At 40.9% G+C, this 13,756-nt stretch overlaps 1 protein-coding gene across 13 annotated transcripts in view; it reads left to right on the top strand.

The window, feature by feature from the left end:
• The window catches only part of UBAP2 (ubiquitin associated protein 2), a 170,989-nt gene that overhangs the window by 95,941 nt on the left and 61,292 nt on the right, over positions 1-13,756 (top strand). For 12 of the 13 annotated variants that reach the window (XM_037797090.1, XM_037797092.1, XM_037797091.1 and 9 more), the window contains one exon: positions 13,158-13,261. The exons of the other annotated variant lie outside the window; for it this stretch is intronic. In XM_037797090.1, the coding sequence (XP_037653018.1) occupies positions 13,158-13,261 (104 nt within the window). The remainder of the gene's footprint in view (positions 1-13,157; positions 13,262-13,756) is intronic. 13 annotated transcript variants of the gene reach the window in all.

The raw sequence follows: 13,756 nt of genomic DNA, 5'->3' as shown, positions 1-13,756 counted from the left end.
TATGGCTCAAGTGGGTCTCGAAGGCGCAAGTAAGTTACGTGAGGAAGTGGCCCAAATGCCCCTGGCCCCGACTCCTGCCACATTACCTTCTTTTTCCCAGACTACAGCTATGGCCTCTTGTGGAGTTCCTTAACAATCAGTTAACTGAGGAAGATAAAACTCGGGCCTGATTTACAGATGGTTCTACGCGATATGCAGGTATCACTCAAAAATGAACAGCTGCAGCACTGCAGCCTCTTTCTGGGATGTCTCTGAAGGACATAGTGAGGTTAAATCCTCTCAGTGGGTGGAATTTCGAGCAGTGCATGCTTTGCTTAGAAGGAGAAATGACTGGATTTGTACATTTGTACAAATGCATTTTTTTTTTAATCTTCATTTTATTGAGATATATTCACATACCACGCAGTCATACAAAACAAATCGTACTTTCGATTGTTTACAGTACCATTACATAGTGGTACATTCATCACCCAAATCAATCCCTGACACCTTCATTAGCACACACACAAAAATAACAAGAATAATAATTAGAGTGAAAAAGAGCAACTGATGTAAAAAAGAACACTGGGTACCTTTGTCTGTTTGTTTCCTTCCCCTATTTTTCTACTCATCCATCCCTAAACTAGACAAAGTGGAGTGTGGTCCTTATGGCTTTCCCAGTCCCATTGTCACCCCTCATAAGCTACATTTTTATACAACTGTCTTCGAGATTCATGGGTTCTGGGTTGTAGTTTGATAGTTTCAGGTATCCATCACCAGCTACCCCAATTCTTTAGAACTTAAAAACGGTTGTCTAAAGTGTGCATAAGAGTGCCCTCTGAGTGACCTCAGCTCCTTTTGGAATCTCTCTGCCACTGAAGCTTATTTCATTTCCTTTCACATCCCCCTTTTGGTCAAGAAGATGTTCTCCGTCCCACGATGCCAGGTCTACATTCCTCCCCGGGAGTCGTATTCCACGTTGCCAGGGAGATTCACTCCCCTGGGTGTCTGATCCCACGTAGGGGGGAGGGCAGTGATTTCACCTTTCAAGTTGGCTTAGCTAGAGAGACAGGGCCACATCTGAGCAACAAAGAGGCATTCGGGAGGAGGCTCTTAGGCACAACCATAGGGAGGCCTAGCCTCTCCTTTGCAGCAACCGTCTTCCCAAGGGTAAAACCTGTGGTAGAGGGCTCAACCCATCAAACCACCAGTCCCCTATGTCTGTGGTCATGTTGGTAACCATGGAGGTGGGGTAGGCGAATACCCCTGCATTCTCCACAGGCTCCTCAAGGGGGCACTACATCTTTTTTTTTTCCTTGTTTTTCTTTTTTTTTTTTTTTTAACTTTTCCTTCTTTTTTAAATCAACTGTATGAAAAAAAAAGTTAAAAAGAAAACAAACATACAATAAAAGAACATTTCAAAGAGACCATAACAAGGGAGTAAGAAAAAGACAACTAACCTAAGATAACTGCTTAACTTCCAACATGTTCCTACTTTACCCCAAGAAAGTTACCTAATATAGCAACATTTCTGTGAACTTGCTCCTACTATATCCATCAGAAATTAACAGACCATAGTCATTCCTGGGCATCCCCAGAACGTTAAATAGCTTATCTGTTCTTCTTGGATTATTGTTCCCCCTTCCTTAATTGCTCTCTATTGCTAGTTCCCCTACATTCTACATTATAAACCATTTGTTTTACATTTTTCAAAGTTCACATTAGTGGTAGCATAAAATATTTCTCTTTTTGTGCCTGGCTTATTTCGCTCAGCATTATGTCTTCAAGGTTCATCCATGTTGTCATATGTTTCACGAGACCATTCCTTCTTACTGCCGCGTAGTATTCCATCGTGTGTATATACCACATTTTATTTATCCACTCATCTGTTGAAGGACATTTGGGTTGTTTCCATCTCTTGGCAATTGTGAATAATGCTGCTATGAACATTGGCGTGCAGATATCTGTTCGTGTCACTGCTTTCCGACCTTCCGGGTATATACCGAGAAGTGCAATCGCTGGATCGAATGGTAACTCTATATCTGGTTTTCTAAGGAACAGCCAGACTGACTTCCAGAGTGGCTGAACCATTATACAGTCCCACCAACAATGAATAAGAGTTCCAATTTCTCCACATCCCCTCCAGCATTTGTAGTTTCCTGTTTGTTTAATGGCAGCCATTCTAACCGGTGTTAGATGGTATTTCATTGTGGTCTTAATTTGCATCTCTCTAATAGCTAGTGAAGCTGAACATTTTTTCATGTGTTTCTTGGCCATTTGTATTTCCTCTTCAGAGAACTGTCTTTTCATAACTTTTGCCCATTTTATAATTGGGCCGACTGTACTATTGTCATTGAGTTGTAGGATTTCTTTATATATGCAAGATATCAGTCTTTTGCCAGATACATGGTTTCCAAAAATTGTTTCCCATTGAGTTGGCTGCCTCTTTACCTTTTTGAGAAATTCCTTTGAGGTGCAGAAGCTTCTAAGCTTGAGGAGTTCCCATTTATCTGTTTTCTCTTTTGTTGCTTGTGCTTTGGGTGTAAAGTCTAGGAAGTGGCCGCCTAATACAAGGTCTTGAAGATGTTTTCCTACATTATCTTCTAGGAGTTTTATGGTACTTTCTTTTATATTGAGATCTTTGGTCCATTTTGAGTTAATTTTTGTGTAGGGGGTGAGGTAGGGGTCCTCTTTCATTCTTTTGGATATGGATATCCAACTCTCCCAGCCCCTTTTGTTGAAAAGACCATTATGACTCAGTTCAGTGACTTTGGGGGCCTTATCAGAGATCAGTCAGCCATAGATCTGAGGGTCTATCTCTGAATTCTCAATTCGATTCCATTGATCTATATGTCTATCTTTGTGCCAGTACCATGCTGTTTTGGCAGCTGTGGCTTTATAATAAGCTTCAAAGTCAGGGAGTGTAAGTCCTCCCACTTGGTTTTTCTTTTTTAGAGTGTCTTTAGCAATTCGAGGCATCTTCCCTTTCCAGATAAATTTGATAACTAGCTTTTCCAAGTCTGCAAAGTAGGTTGTTGGAATTTTGATTGGGATTGCATTGAATCTGTAGATGAGTTTGGGTAGAATTGACATCTTAATGACATTTAGCCTTCCTATCCATGAACATGGAATATTTTTCCATCTTTTAAGGTCCCCTTCTATTTCTTTTAGTAGAGTTATGTAGTTTTCTTTGTATAGGTCTTTTACATCTTTGGTTAAGTTTATTCCTAGGTACTTGATTTTTTTAGTTGCTATTGAAAATGGTATCTTTTTCTTGAGTGTCTCTTCAGTTTGTTCATTTCTAGCATATAGAAACATTACTGACTTATGTGCATTAACCTTGTATCCCGCTACTTTGCTAAATTTGTTTATTAGCTCTAGTAGCTGTATCGTCGATTTCTCAGGGTTTTCTAGATATAAGATCATATCATCTGCAAACAATGACAGTTTTACTTCTTCTTTTCCAATTTGGATGCCTTTTATTTCTTTGTCTTGCCGGATTGCCCTGGCTAGCACTTCCAGCACAATGTTGAATAACAGTGGTGACAGCGGGCATCCTTGTCTTGTTCCTGATCTTAGAGGGAAGGCTTTCAGTCTCTCACCATTGAGTACTATGCTGGCTGTGGGTTTTTCATATATGCTCTTTATCATATTGAGGAAGTTTCCTTCAATTCCTACCTTTTGAAGTGTCTCTATCAAAAAGGGATGTTGGATTTTGTCAAATGCTTTTTCAGCATCTATTGAGATGATCAATTGATTTTTCCCTTTTGACTTGTTAATGTGTTGTAATACATTGATTGATTTTCTTATGTTGAACCATCCTTGCATGCCTGGAATAAACCCCACTTGGTCATGGTGTATGATTTTTTTAATGTGTCTTTGGATTCAATTTGCAAGTATTTTGTTGAGGATTTTTGCATCTATATTCATTAGGGAGATTGGCCGGTAGTTTTCCTTTTTTGTAGCATCTTTGCCTGGTTTTGGTATTAGATTGATGTTAGCTTCATAAAATGAGTTAGGTAGTGTTCCATTTTCTTCAATGTGTTGAAAGAGTTTGAGTAAGATTGGTGTCAGTTCTTTCTGGAAAGTTTGGTAGAATTCCCCTGTGAAGCCATCTGGCCCTGGGCATTTATTTGTGGGAAGATTTTTGATGACTGATTGGATCTCTTTGCTTGTGATGGGTTGATTGAGGTCTTCTATTTCTTCTCTGGTCAGTCTAGGTTGTTCATATGTTTCCAGGAAATTGTCCATTTCCTCTACATTATCCAGTTTGTTGCCATACAGTTGTTCATAGTATCCTCTTATAATTTTTTTAATTTCTTCAGGATCTGCAGTTATGTCACCTTTTTCATTCATTATTTTGTTGATATGGGTCTTCTCTCTTTTTGATTTTGTCAGTCTAGCTAGGGGCTTGTCAATCTTGTTGATCTTCTCAAAGAACCAACTTTTGGTGATATTTATCCTCTCTGTTGTTTTTTTGTTCTCTATGTCATTTGTTTCTGCTTTAATCCTTGTTATTTCTTTTCTTCTACTTGGTTTAGGATTGGTTTGCTGTTCATTTTCTAGCTTCTTCAGTTGATCCATTAGTTCTTTGATTTTGGCTCTTTCTTCCTTTTTAATATATGCGTTTAGTGCTATAAATTTCCCCCTTAGCACTGCTTTTGCTGCATCTCATAGGTTTTGGTATGTTGTGTTCTCATTTTCATTTTGCATATGATCTATTCTAGAGAAAGTTCCGTGAGCACTAGAAAAGTATGTGTATCCTGGTGATTTGGGATGTAATGTCCTGTATATGTCTGTTAAATCTAATTCATTTATCAGATTGTTTAGGTTTTCAATTTCCTTATTGGTCTTCTGTCTGGTTGATCTATCTATAGGAGAGAGTGATGTGTTGAAGTCTCCCACAATTATTGTGGGAACATCAATTGCTTCCTTTAGTTTTGCCAGTGTTTCTCTCATGTATTTTGTGGCACCTTGATTGGGTGCATAGACATTTACGATTGTTATTTCTTCTTGCTGAATTGCCCCTTTTATTAGTATGTAGTGGCCTTCTTTGTCTCTCAAAACACCCCTGCATTTGAAGTCTATTTTATCTGAGATTAATATTGCTACACCTGCTTTCTTTTGGCTGTAGCTTGCATGAAATATTTTTTTTCCATCCTTTCACTTTCAGTTTCTTTGTGTCCCTGTGTCTAAGATGAGTCTCTTGTATGCAGCATATTGATGGTTCATTTTTTTTGATCCATTCTGCGAATCTGTATCTTTTAATTGGGGAGTTTAATCCATTTACATTCAACGTTATAACCGTGAAGGCATTTCTTGAATCGGCCATCTTATCCTTTGGTTTATGTTTGTCATATTTTTCCCCTCTGTCTATTAATATCCTTTGTTGTACCCATACCGAATCTCTTTAGTACTGAACCTTTCTCCAAGTCTCTCTGTCCTGTCTTTGTTTCTCTGTCTGTAGGGCTCCCTTTAGTATCTCCAGTAGGGCAGGTCTCTTGTTAGCAAATTCTCTCAGCATTTGTTTGTCTGTGAAAAATTTAAGCTCTCCCTCAAAATTGAAGGAGAGCTTTGTTGGATAAAATATTCTTGGTTGGAAATTTTTCTCACTCAGAATTTTAAATATATCGTGCCACTGCCTTCTTGCCTCCATGGTGGCTGCTGAGTAGTCACTACTTAGTCTTATGCTGTTTCCTTTGTATGTGGTGAATTGCGTTTCTCTTGCTGCTTTCAGAACTTGCTCCTTCTCTTCGGTGTTTGACAGTGTGATCAGTATATGTCTCGGAGTGGGTTTATTTGGATTTATTCTATTTGGGGTTCGCTGGGCATTTATGATTTGTGTATTTATGTTGTTTAGAAGATTTGGGAAGTTTTCCCCAACAATTTCTTTGAATACTCTTCCTAGACCTTTACCCTTTTCTTCCCCTTCTGGGACACCAATGAGTCTTATATTCGGACGTTTCATATTATCTATCATATCCCTGAGGTCCATTTCGATTTTTTCAATTTTTTTCCCCATTCTTTCTTTTATGCTTTCATTTTCCATTCTGTCATCTTCGAGGTCACTGATTCGTTGTTCAACTTCCTCTAGTCTTGTACTGTGAGTGTCCAGAATCTTTTTAATTTGGTCCACAGTTTCTTTAATTTCCGTAAGATCATCCATTTTTTTATTTAGTCTTGCAATGTCTTCTTTATGCTCTTCTAGAGTCTTCTTGATTTCCTTTGTCTCCCGTACTGTGGTCTCATTGTTCATCTTTAGTTCTTTGAGTAGCTGCTCTAGGTGCTGTGTCTCTTCTGGTCTTTTGATTTGGGTGCTTGGGCTTGGGTTATCCATATCGTCTGGTTTTTTCATATGCTTTATAATTTTCTGTTGTTTTTGACCTCGTGGCATTTGCTGAACTTGATAGGGTTCTTTTAGGGTTTGTAGACCAATTGAAGTCCTTATCTCTAATTTATCAGATCTACAGCTTCGTGGAGTACACTTTCTTTAACTAACCAGCAGGTGGCGTCCACGAGCCACCTGTTCTCCACAAGCCAGTTCTCCCCTGCTTAGCCTTTTTGGTGAGTGGGGGAGTGAGTCTTGTGGGGTCCAATTGGTGTACCAAGCTTGCGTGTGTAGTTGGTGTTGCCTGCCCTGTATGTGGGGCGTGTTTCTGGGCAGTCGGGGAGGGGTGGTGGCCCTAACAATCAAATCTCCCTGGTGATCCTAGAGTTTTAAAGCTGCTGCAATAGTCTAATCCTTCAGTTCAGTCCTGCCACAGTTTGTCTCTGCCACTGACCCACTAGTCCTTGGTATTGGCGTATGGCTCCTGAGACTTGCAAGTGGGCCCCTCTTCCAGGCTGTGCACCCCGGGTCCTCTGTTGAGGGATGACTGTGCTATGTCACAGGTGAGTGCCGTCCCCCCAGGGAAGTTCTGGGCTGCTGGGCTGTGTAGGGAGGCTCCCAGTCTGCTCAAATGATGGCTGAATGGGGCTTTGTTAATTCACACTGCTCCACCTTCCCAACTCTGGGACAATCAGCTGAAGTTGCAGGGAAGGCTAATGTCCACGCCCAGTTTTGTGGTGTGTGCCTGTTATCTGAAGCACTTCCGTCACACTGGGTTGTCTGGGGCAGCTCTGGGCTATGGGGCTGGCGATGGGCAGGAGTGTTTCCTGTCCACCAGGATGATGGCTGTGAGCGGACACCCCCCTTTTCTTGGGAAGTTGTGGTGTTTAGTGAATTTTCTCAGCCACTGGATTATTGCCTTTTGTCTCAGAGCCCTCTTAGTTCTGCTCTTGACTTGACGTGCCCAAATTGCAATTCTTTGAAGCTTTCTGTATTGGGCTTCTTAGAGTAATTGTTTTAGAAAAAGAAAAAAGGATTTAAAAAAAAAACAAAAAAAACAAAGGGCCCTCCTCAGAGATCTAATGGGTTATTGAAATGCTAAGAGACAAAGCAACCAGGGCCGTTAAGGAAATGTCCACAGGGCAGAGAGATCAGCTTTTCTTCGGGATTTGCATATGCGCCTCAGGGCCCGAGCTCGGGCCTGAGCTCTGCCCTTCCCCCTTCCACGCTCACCAGAACTCGAAAAATCCTCCGCTTTTATTTTGGAGTTTTTCTTGTTGTTTTTTTTCTATGCCTGTCTCCTCTCTGCTGGGCTGGCTGCTCTCAGAGTCTCTGGTGTCTGGTCTCAGTCTATCTATGGTTGGAGTTTGAATCAGTAGAATGAGTTTCTGATAAGAGCAGCCACTGCAATTCTCCCTTCTCCTTCCCGGAGCTGACAGCCCCTCCTCCCCCGGGACTGAGCCTGGCAGGGAGGGGCGCGGGTCCCCTGGCCGCAAAAACTTACAGATTTCGCTGATCTCAGCAGTTCCACGTTTTCATGAGTGTTGTATGAAGTATGCCCAAAGACAGATTGCTCTGTGGTGTCCAGTCCACGCAGTTCCTGGCTTTTTACCTACTTTCCTGGAGGAGTAACTAAAACATACAGCTCACCAGTCTGCCATCTTGCCCCGCCTCTACAAATGCATTTTTATACAGATTAATGGACTGTTGCCAGTGGTTTGGCTGGATGGTAAGGAACTTAGAAAGAACATGATGGGTAAATTGGTGCCACAGAAGTCTGGGGAAGAGGTATGTGGATAGACCTTTCTGAGTGGGCAGAGAACATGAAGATATTTGTGTCCCATGTGAATGCTCACCAGAGGGTGACATCATGAAAGAAATATTTTAATAATCAAGTGAATAAGATGACCGGTTCTGTAGATACTGGTTGGCCTCTTTCCCAGCCACTCCTACCATTGTCCAATGGGCTTACGAACAAAGTAGCTATGATGGTGGGGTTGGAGGTTATGCATGGAATCAGCAACATGGACTTCCACTCACCAAGGTAGACCTGGCTCCAGCCACTGCTGAGTGCCCAATCTCCCAGCAACAGAGATCCACACTCAGTCCTTGATATGGAACCATTCCCTGAGGTGATCAGCCTGCTACCTGGTGGCAGGTTGATTATATTTGACCATTTCCATCATGGAAGGGGCAGTGATTTGTTCTAACTGGAGTAGACACATACTCTGGATATGGGTTTGCTTACCTTCCCTGAATACAATGCTTCTGCCAAGACTGTCATCCGTGGAGTTATAGAATGCCTTATCCACCATCATGGTATTCTACCCTGCATTGCTTCTGATCAAGGAACCCAATTCACAGCAAATGATGGGCAGGAATGGACACATGCTCATGGAATTCATTAGTCTTCTCATGTTCCCCATCATCCTGAAGCAGCTGGATTGATAAAATGGTGGAATGGCCTTTTTTTTTTTTTTTTTTTTTTCATTTTTCTTCAGATCACATTTTTAATGAAAGTGTTGAACATTACAAGAAGGAAAAAAAAAACGTAAAACATAAAAGAAACAGAACAGGATTGAAAACCCCTTCCAGCCGCTAGTTCCCTTCTCTACTCACCCTCCCCCAGAAGCAACTACCATCATAAATTTGTTGTATATATTTTCAGTTTGTGTTTTTATGCTCTCATATATATTTTGCTACTTGTTTTTTTTTCCACTCAGTATTGTTTTTTTTATGTCTCTGTTTACTTTTTTTTTTTAATTTTTTTAAATTCAGTTTTATTGAAATATATTCACATACCATACAGTCATTTATGGTATACAATCAGCTGTTCACAGTATGATCATATAGTTGTGCATTCATCACCACAGTCTATTTCTGAACATTTTCCTTACATCAGAAAGAATCAGAATAAGAATAAAAAATAAAAGTAAAAAAAGAACACCCAAACCATCCCCCCCATCTTACCCTATTTGTCATTTAGTTTTTGTCCCCACTTTTCTACCCATCCATCCGCACACTAGACAAAGGGAGTGTGATCCACAAGGCCTTCACAATCACACTGTCACCCCTTGTAATCTACATTATTATACAGTTGTCTTCAGGAGTCCAGACTACTGGGTTGGAGTTTGGTGGTTTCAGGTTTTTACTTCTAGCTATTCCAATACATTAAAACCTAAGAGGTGTTATCTATATAGTGCATAAGAATGTCCACCAGAGTGACCTCTCGACTCCATTTGAAATTTCTCAGCCACTACAAGTTTATTTTGCATCCCCCTTTTGGTCAAGAAGATATTCTCCATCCCACAATGCCGGGTCTAGATTCATCCCTGGGAGTCATATCCCATGTTGCCAGGGAGATTTACACCCCTGGGAGTCGGGTCCCATGTAGTGGGGAGGGCAGTGAGTTCACCTGCCGAGGTGGTTCAGTTAGAGAGAGAGAGAGGGCCACATCTGAGCAACAAAGAGGTACTCAGGGGGAGACTCTTAGGCACAATTATATGCAAGTTTAGCCTCTCCTTTGCAGTAATGAGCCCCATAAGGGCAAGTCCCATGATAGAGGGCTCAGCACATCAAACCACCAGTCCCAATGTTTGTGGCAACATCAACACCAGTCCAGGTGAGGAAGTCCAACACTTCTGCACCTTCCCCCAGCTCCTCGGGGTGGGGTGGGGTGGGGTGGGGTGGGGGCTGTAGATATATTTTTTATTCTCTGCCCAAATTACTTTGGGATGTGTCACTATTTCACTCTAACCTACACCAACCCACCGTATCTCACTTACTATTCAAAGCTCCATGCAATCGTGGTGTTTGAACAAACTGACTGTAGAATTATACGGTTTAGAAAATATAGACCCTGCACCAAATAGACATCTCTTCCCTTGGTCTCACATGGAAGTTGAAGTTTTAAAACACGGTCAGTTTCGACCTTTACCCTTTGGCCTGGTTTGCCCTGGTCTTAACCAGATCTGCTTCATTCATATCACTAATTGAAGTCTGGGCGCTTTTTCAGCCTTTTTTTGACAGTTGCTGTATGCACTAATACTGACATTCATATCTGCCAAGCTCTAGGTCCGAGTTTCGGGTGTCTCAGAGATACGCATTGTTGCAGAGACCAATGAGGTTATACACTAAGGGATCAGCATCTCAAAATTTAGAGATAGGCATTACAATTCAGGAATAGAGTTAACTGCTGTAAGAGCTTACAATCTAGGGACCATTACAATAATCAAGTCCACATTAGGCTATGTTCTAAGATTCAATTCTGAGTTTACACATTGTAGTTAGTCCATATTGGAGAGGCATTATAGTGCCTGCCTTTATTTCTGGTGTACTCTGGAATGGCCTTTTGAAGACTTAATTATGATGCCATCTGGGTGGCAAAACCTTGCAGGGCGGGAGCAGTGTTCTCCAACAGGCCGCGTATGCTCTCAGTGAGCATCCGCTCTATGGTGCTGTTTCTCCCATAGCCAGGATTCACGGGTCCAGGAATCAAGAGGTAGAAATGGGAGTGACACCCTTTACTAATACCCCTAGTGATCCACTAGAAGAAGGTTTGCTTCCTGTCCCTGTCCTTTCCTGTCCCTAAAACCTTAAGCTGTATTGGTTTACAGATCTTATTTCCAAAAGGTGGAGTGCTTCCACTAGGAGACAAAACAATGATTCCATTGAACTGGATGTTAAGACTGCTGTCTGGCCACTTTGGGCTCCTTAGCTCCTGAATGAACAGGCAAAGAAGGGAATTACTGTTCTGGCTGGGGTGTTTGACCCTCTCAAGGGGAAATAGGACTTCACCTACACAATGGGGGTAAAGAAGAGTTTGCCTGGAATACAGGAGATCCTCTAGGGCATCTTGTAGTACTGTCATGCCCTGTGATTAAAGTTAATGGAAAACTGCAACAACCCAATCCAGGCAGGACTACCAGTGGCACAGAAACAAACTCAGCAGAGGTTGCTTACTGAGGGTATAGGGAACATAGAATGGGTAGTGGAAGAAGGCAGTGAGAAATACAAACTGTGATCATGTGACCAGTTTACAGAAACGAGAACTGCAGTGGTATGAATATTTCTTCCCTGTTTTGTTATGTTTGTGTATGTACATAAAGCACATATCTTTGTTTTCTTCCTATCTTATTTCCTTATCATCTGACATACGTTGTATTAGTTCATGTTGTAGTATTTAAGTTATAGGATATTATGTTTAAGTGAATATTACTCAAGGACTTTCACCCTATTCTGGAGAGATTTAGTGCATTTCTGGTTGTATGCAGGACAGTTGAATATTGTTCATTGAAAAATATGTTATTGTTATTTAGAGAATAAATGTGGCTTAAGGTGTATGGGTACCCAGTTGACAACAGGTGGACCATGATGGTTAAATTCATGTGTCAACTTGGCCAGGTTGTGGTGCCCTTGTGTTTGGTCAAGCAAACACTGGTCTGAGTGTTACTGTGAGGACATTTTGTGGACTTAAATCAACAATAAGTTGATTGCATCTATGGCTGATTACATCTACAATCAACCGAGGAGAGTGTCTTCAATGATGTGAGAAATGTCATCCAGTCAGTGGAAGGCTTTAAAAGGACTTCGAAGTGATGATTTCAGCTGTCAGAAAGGAGAATTTCCCTCTTTACTTCAGCCAGCCAGGTTCTCCTAGGGAATTCATCAAAAACCTTCATCAGGGTTCCCAGCTTGTAACCTGCCCCACTCTGGATTTTGGACTTGTGCATTCCCACAGTCACATGAGACAATTTTATAAAATCTCACAATATTTGCAGATATCTCCTGTTGGTTCTGTTTCCCTAAGAACCCTGACTAATACATAAGTCCAGCAGTTGTACTGGAGTGCTAAGCAAATGCAATACCCTTGTAAAAGTGATAGTTTTTTTCCTAATTCATCATACTGAAGGATGAATATACTATTACCAAATAGGTATAATTGGTAATTTAGTCATTTTTTCTGGATGTTCTTTGATTTTGTGCTGCTTCTATAACATTAGCTCCTGCTGAATTAAGTTTTTTTTATCAAGTATCAAGTAAGGTGGGGAATTGGCTCCAGGAAGAGCAGCCCCATCACACCATAGCTTCAGGGCAGCGTTGTTAGGGTCAGTGCCTTTTAGAGGGCTTGTGCCTCCTGCCATCTCTGTTCCGTTTTGTGGAAGGAGGAGGAATGAAAACATAGGGGACAAACCAACTGGAGTACTTAAACATGTAAGCCCACCCCTTTCAACTGTAAAATATTTTGCAGATTTTTGTGTTTGCTTTCAAAAATATTCTTTTGTGAAAATTTTAAAGATAGTATTTATTTTGGCCCTTGTTAGAGCTTTCAGTCATGATTCCTTATGGGCATTCTGTTTAGGATTTTAATGAAGAGTAAGTAGAGAGGTGCTGAGCAAAACTTTTTCTTATCTGTATGTCATGTTTCTACATGAAAAAGAACATATAATTCTGTTGTAAAAGATTCAAAGCCAAACTTCCCATATTCTGATTTGGGAAGAAAAGACTTGCCTGTTTAAGCCTGGTCTAGGTTTATAGGTAGAGGATTTTCCATTAGAGTCCTCATGGTGCCTAGGAAGGTGCCAGTTCTTGATGATGCAGAGGATAGCATTTTAGAGAAATAGGATCCTTCTTCCCTCCAAGAATGTATGGAAGACCCCTAGGTAACCTCTGCTTTTAAGAAGATCTGTATCCCGGAGGCTTAATGGATTAGCTCTTGGGACTGAGGGTGGTAAACCCTTTTATGGCGACTGTAGAAGGAACTGGGCTTTTAAGAGAAGGTTATGTACAGTTAATTTGTGGCTTGGTGCTGTGTATTTGCTTTTATTCTTTTATTTATTTCGCACCCCAGGACCTTTAATCCTGCAGACTATTCAGATTCTCCATCTACGTATGGCTGTGGGACAAAACCAGTAATTTGGGAAGTTGCTCAGAATGGTGGAGAGAAACAAAATGGTAAGTTTTCTATATTCTTGTCAGAGATACTTTTTAAATGTATGAGCTCTTATCAGTTTTATGTTCTCATTCAATGGTGATTTCAACGTATACGATTGAAGATTGAAACACAAGCTGCTGCCTGCCCCAGCTCTGAGACAATTATCAACTGATTCTTAATTCCAAAGTCCCTCACTTGTTAATCTTATTGACATTGAGGTATTTGTTTGATTTTCCCTTTTGTACTCCAAGAAGGAGTCTGTAGAGGACAATTGGGCATAAGTCAGTACAAACCCAGACTCTAATCTCAGTATGTCTGGATTATATAGAATTTTTTACAAGAAGACTCGGTCCTGAAAGTACTTAGTATCCCTAATGGATGCTGAAATTTGGCAACATAAAAGAGGAAGTAATAGTTAGGTTTGGGGCAACACTGCTTCTGCAAGTTTTTCTGAATCGTGCTGCTTTTAGGTTGTTTATTTTTTGAAATTCATAGGTAAAGATGTATTAATTGAA

This window comes from Choloepus didactylus, chromosome 10 (genome assembly GCF_015220235.1).
Source record: "Choloepus didactylus isolate mChoDid1 chromosome 10, mChoDid1.pri, whole genome shotgun sequence".
Taxonomy (NCBI): domain Eukaryota; kingdom Metazoa; phylum Chordata; class Mammalia; order Pilosa; family Megalonychidae; genus Choloepus; species Choloepus didactylus.
The sequence above is the reverse complement of the archived record's forward strand: the minus strand, read 5'-3'. Positions and strand labels throughout refer to the sequence as shown.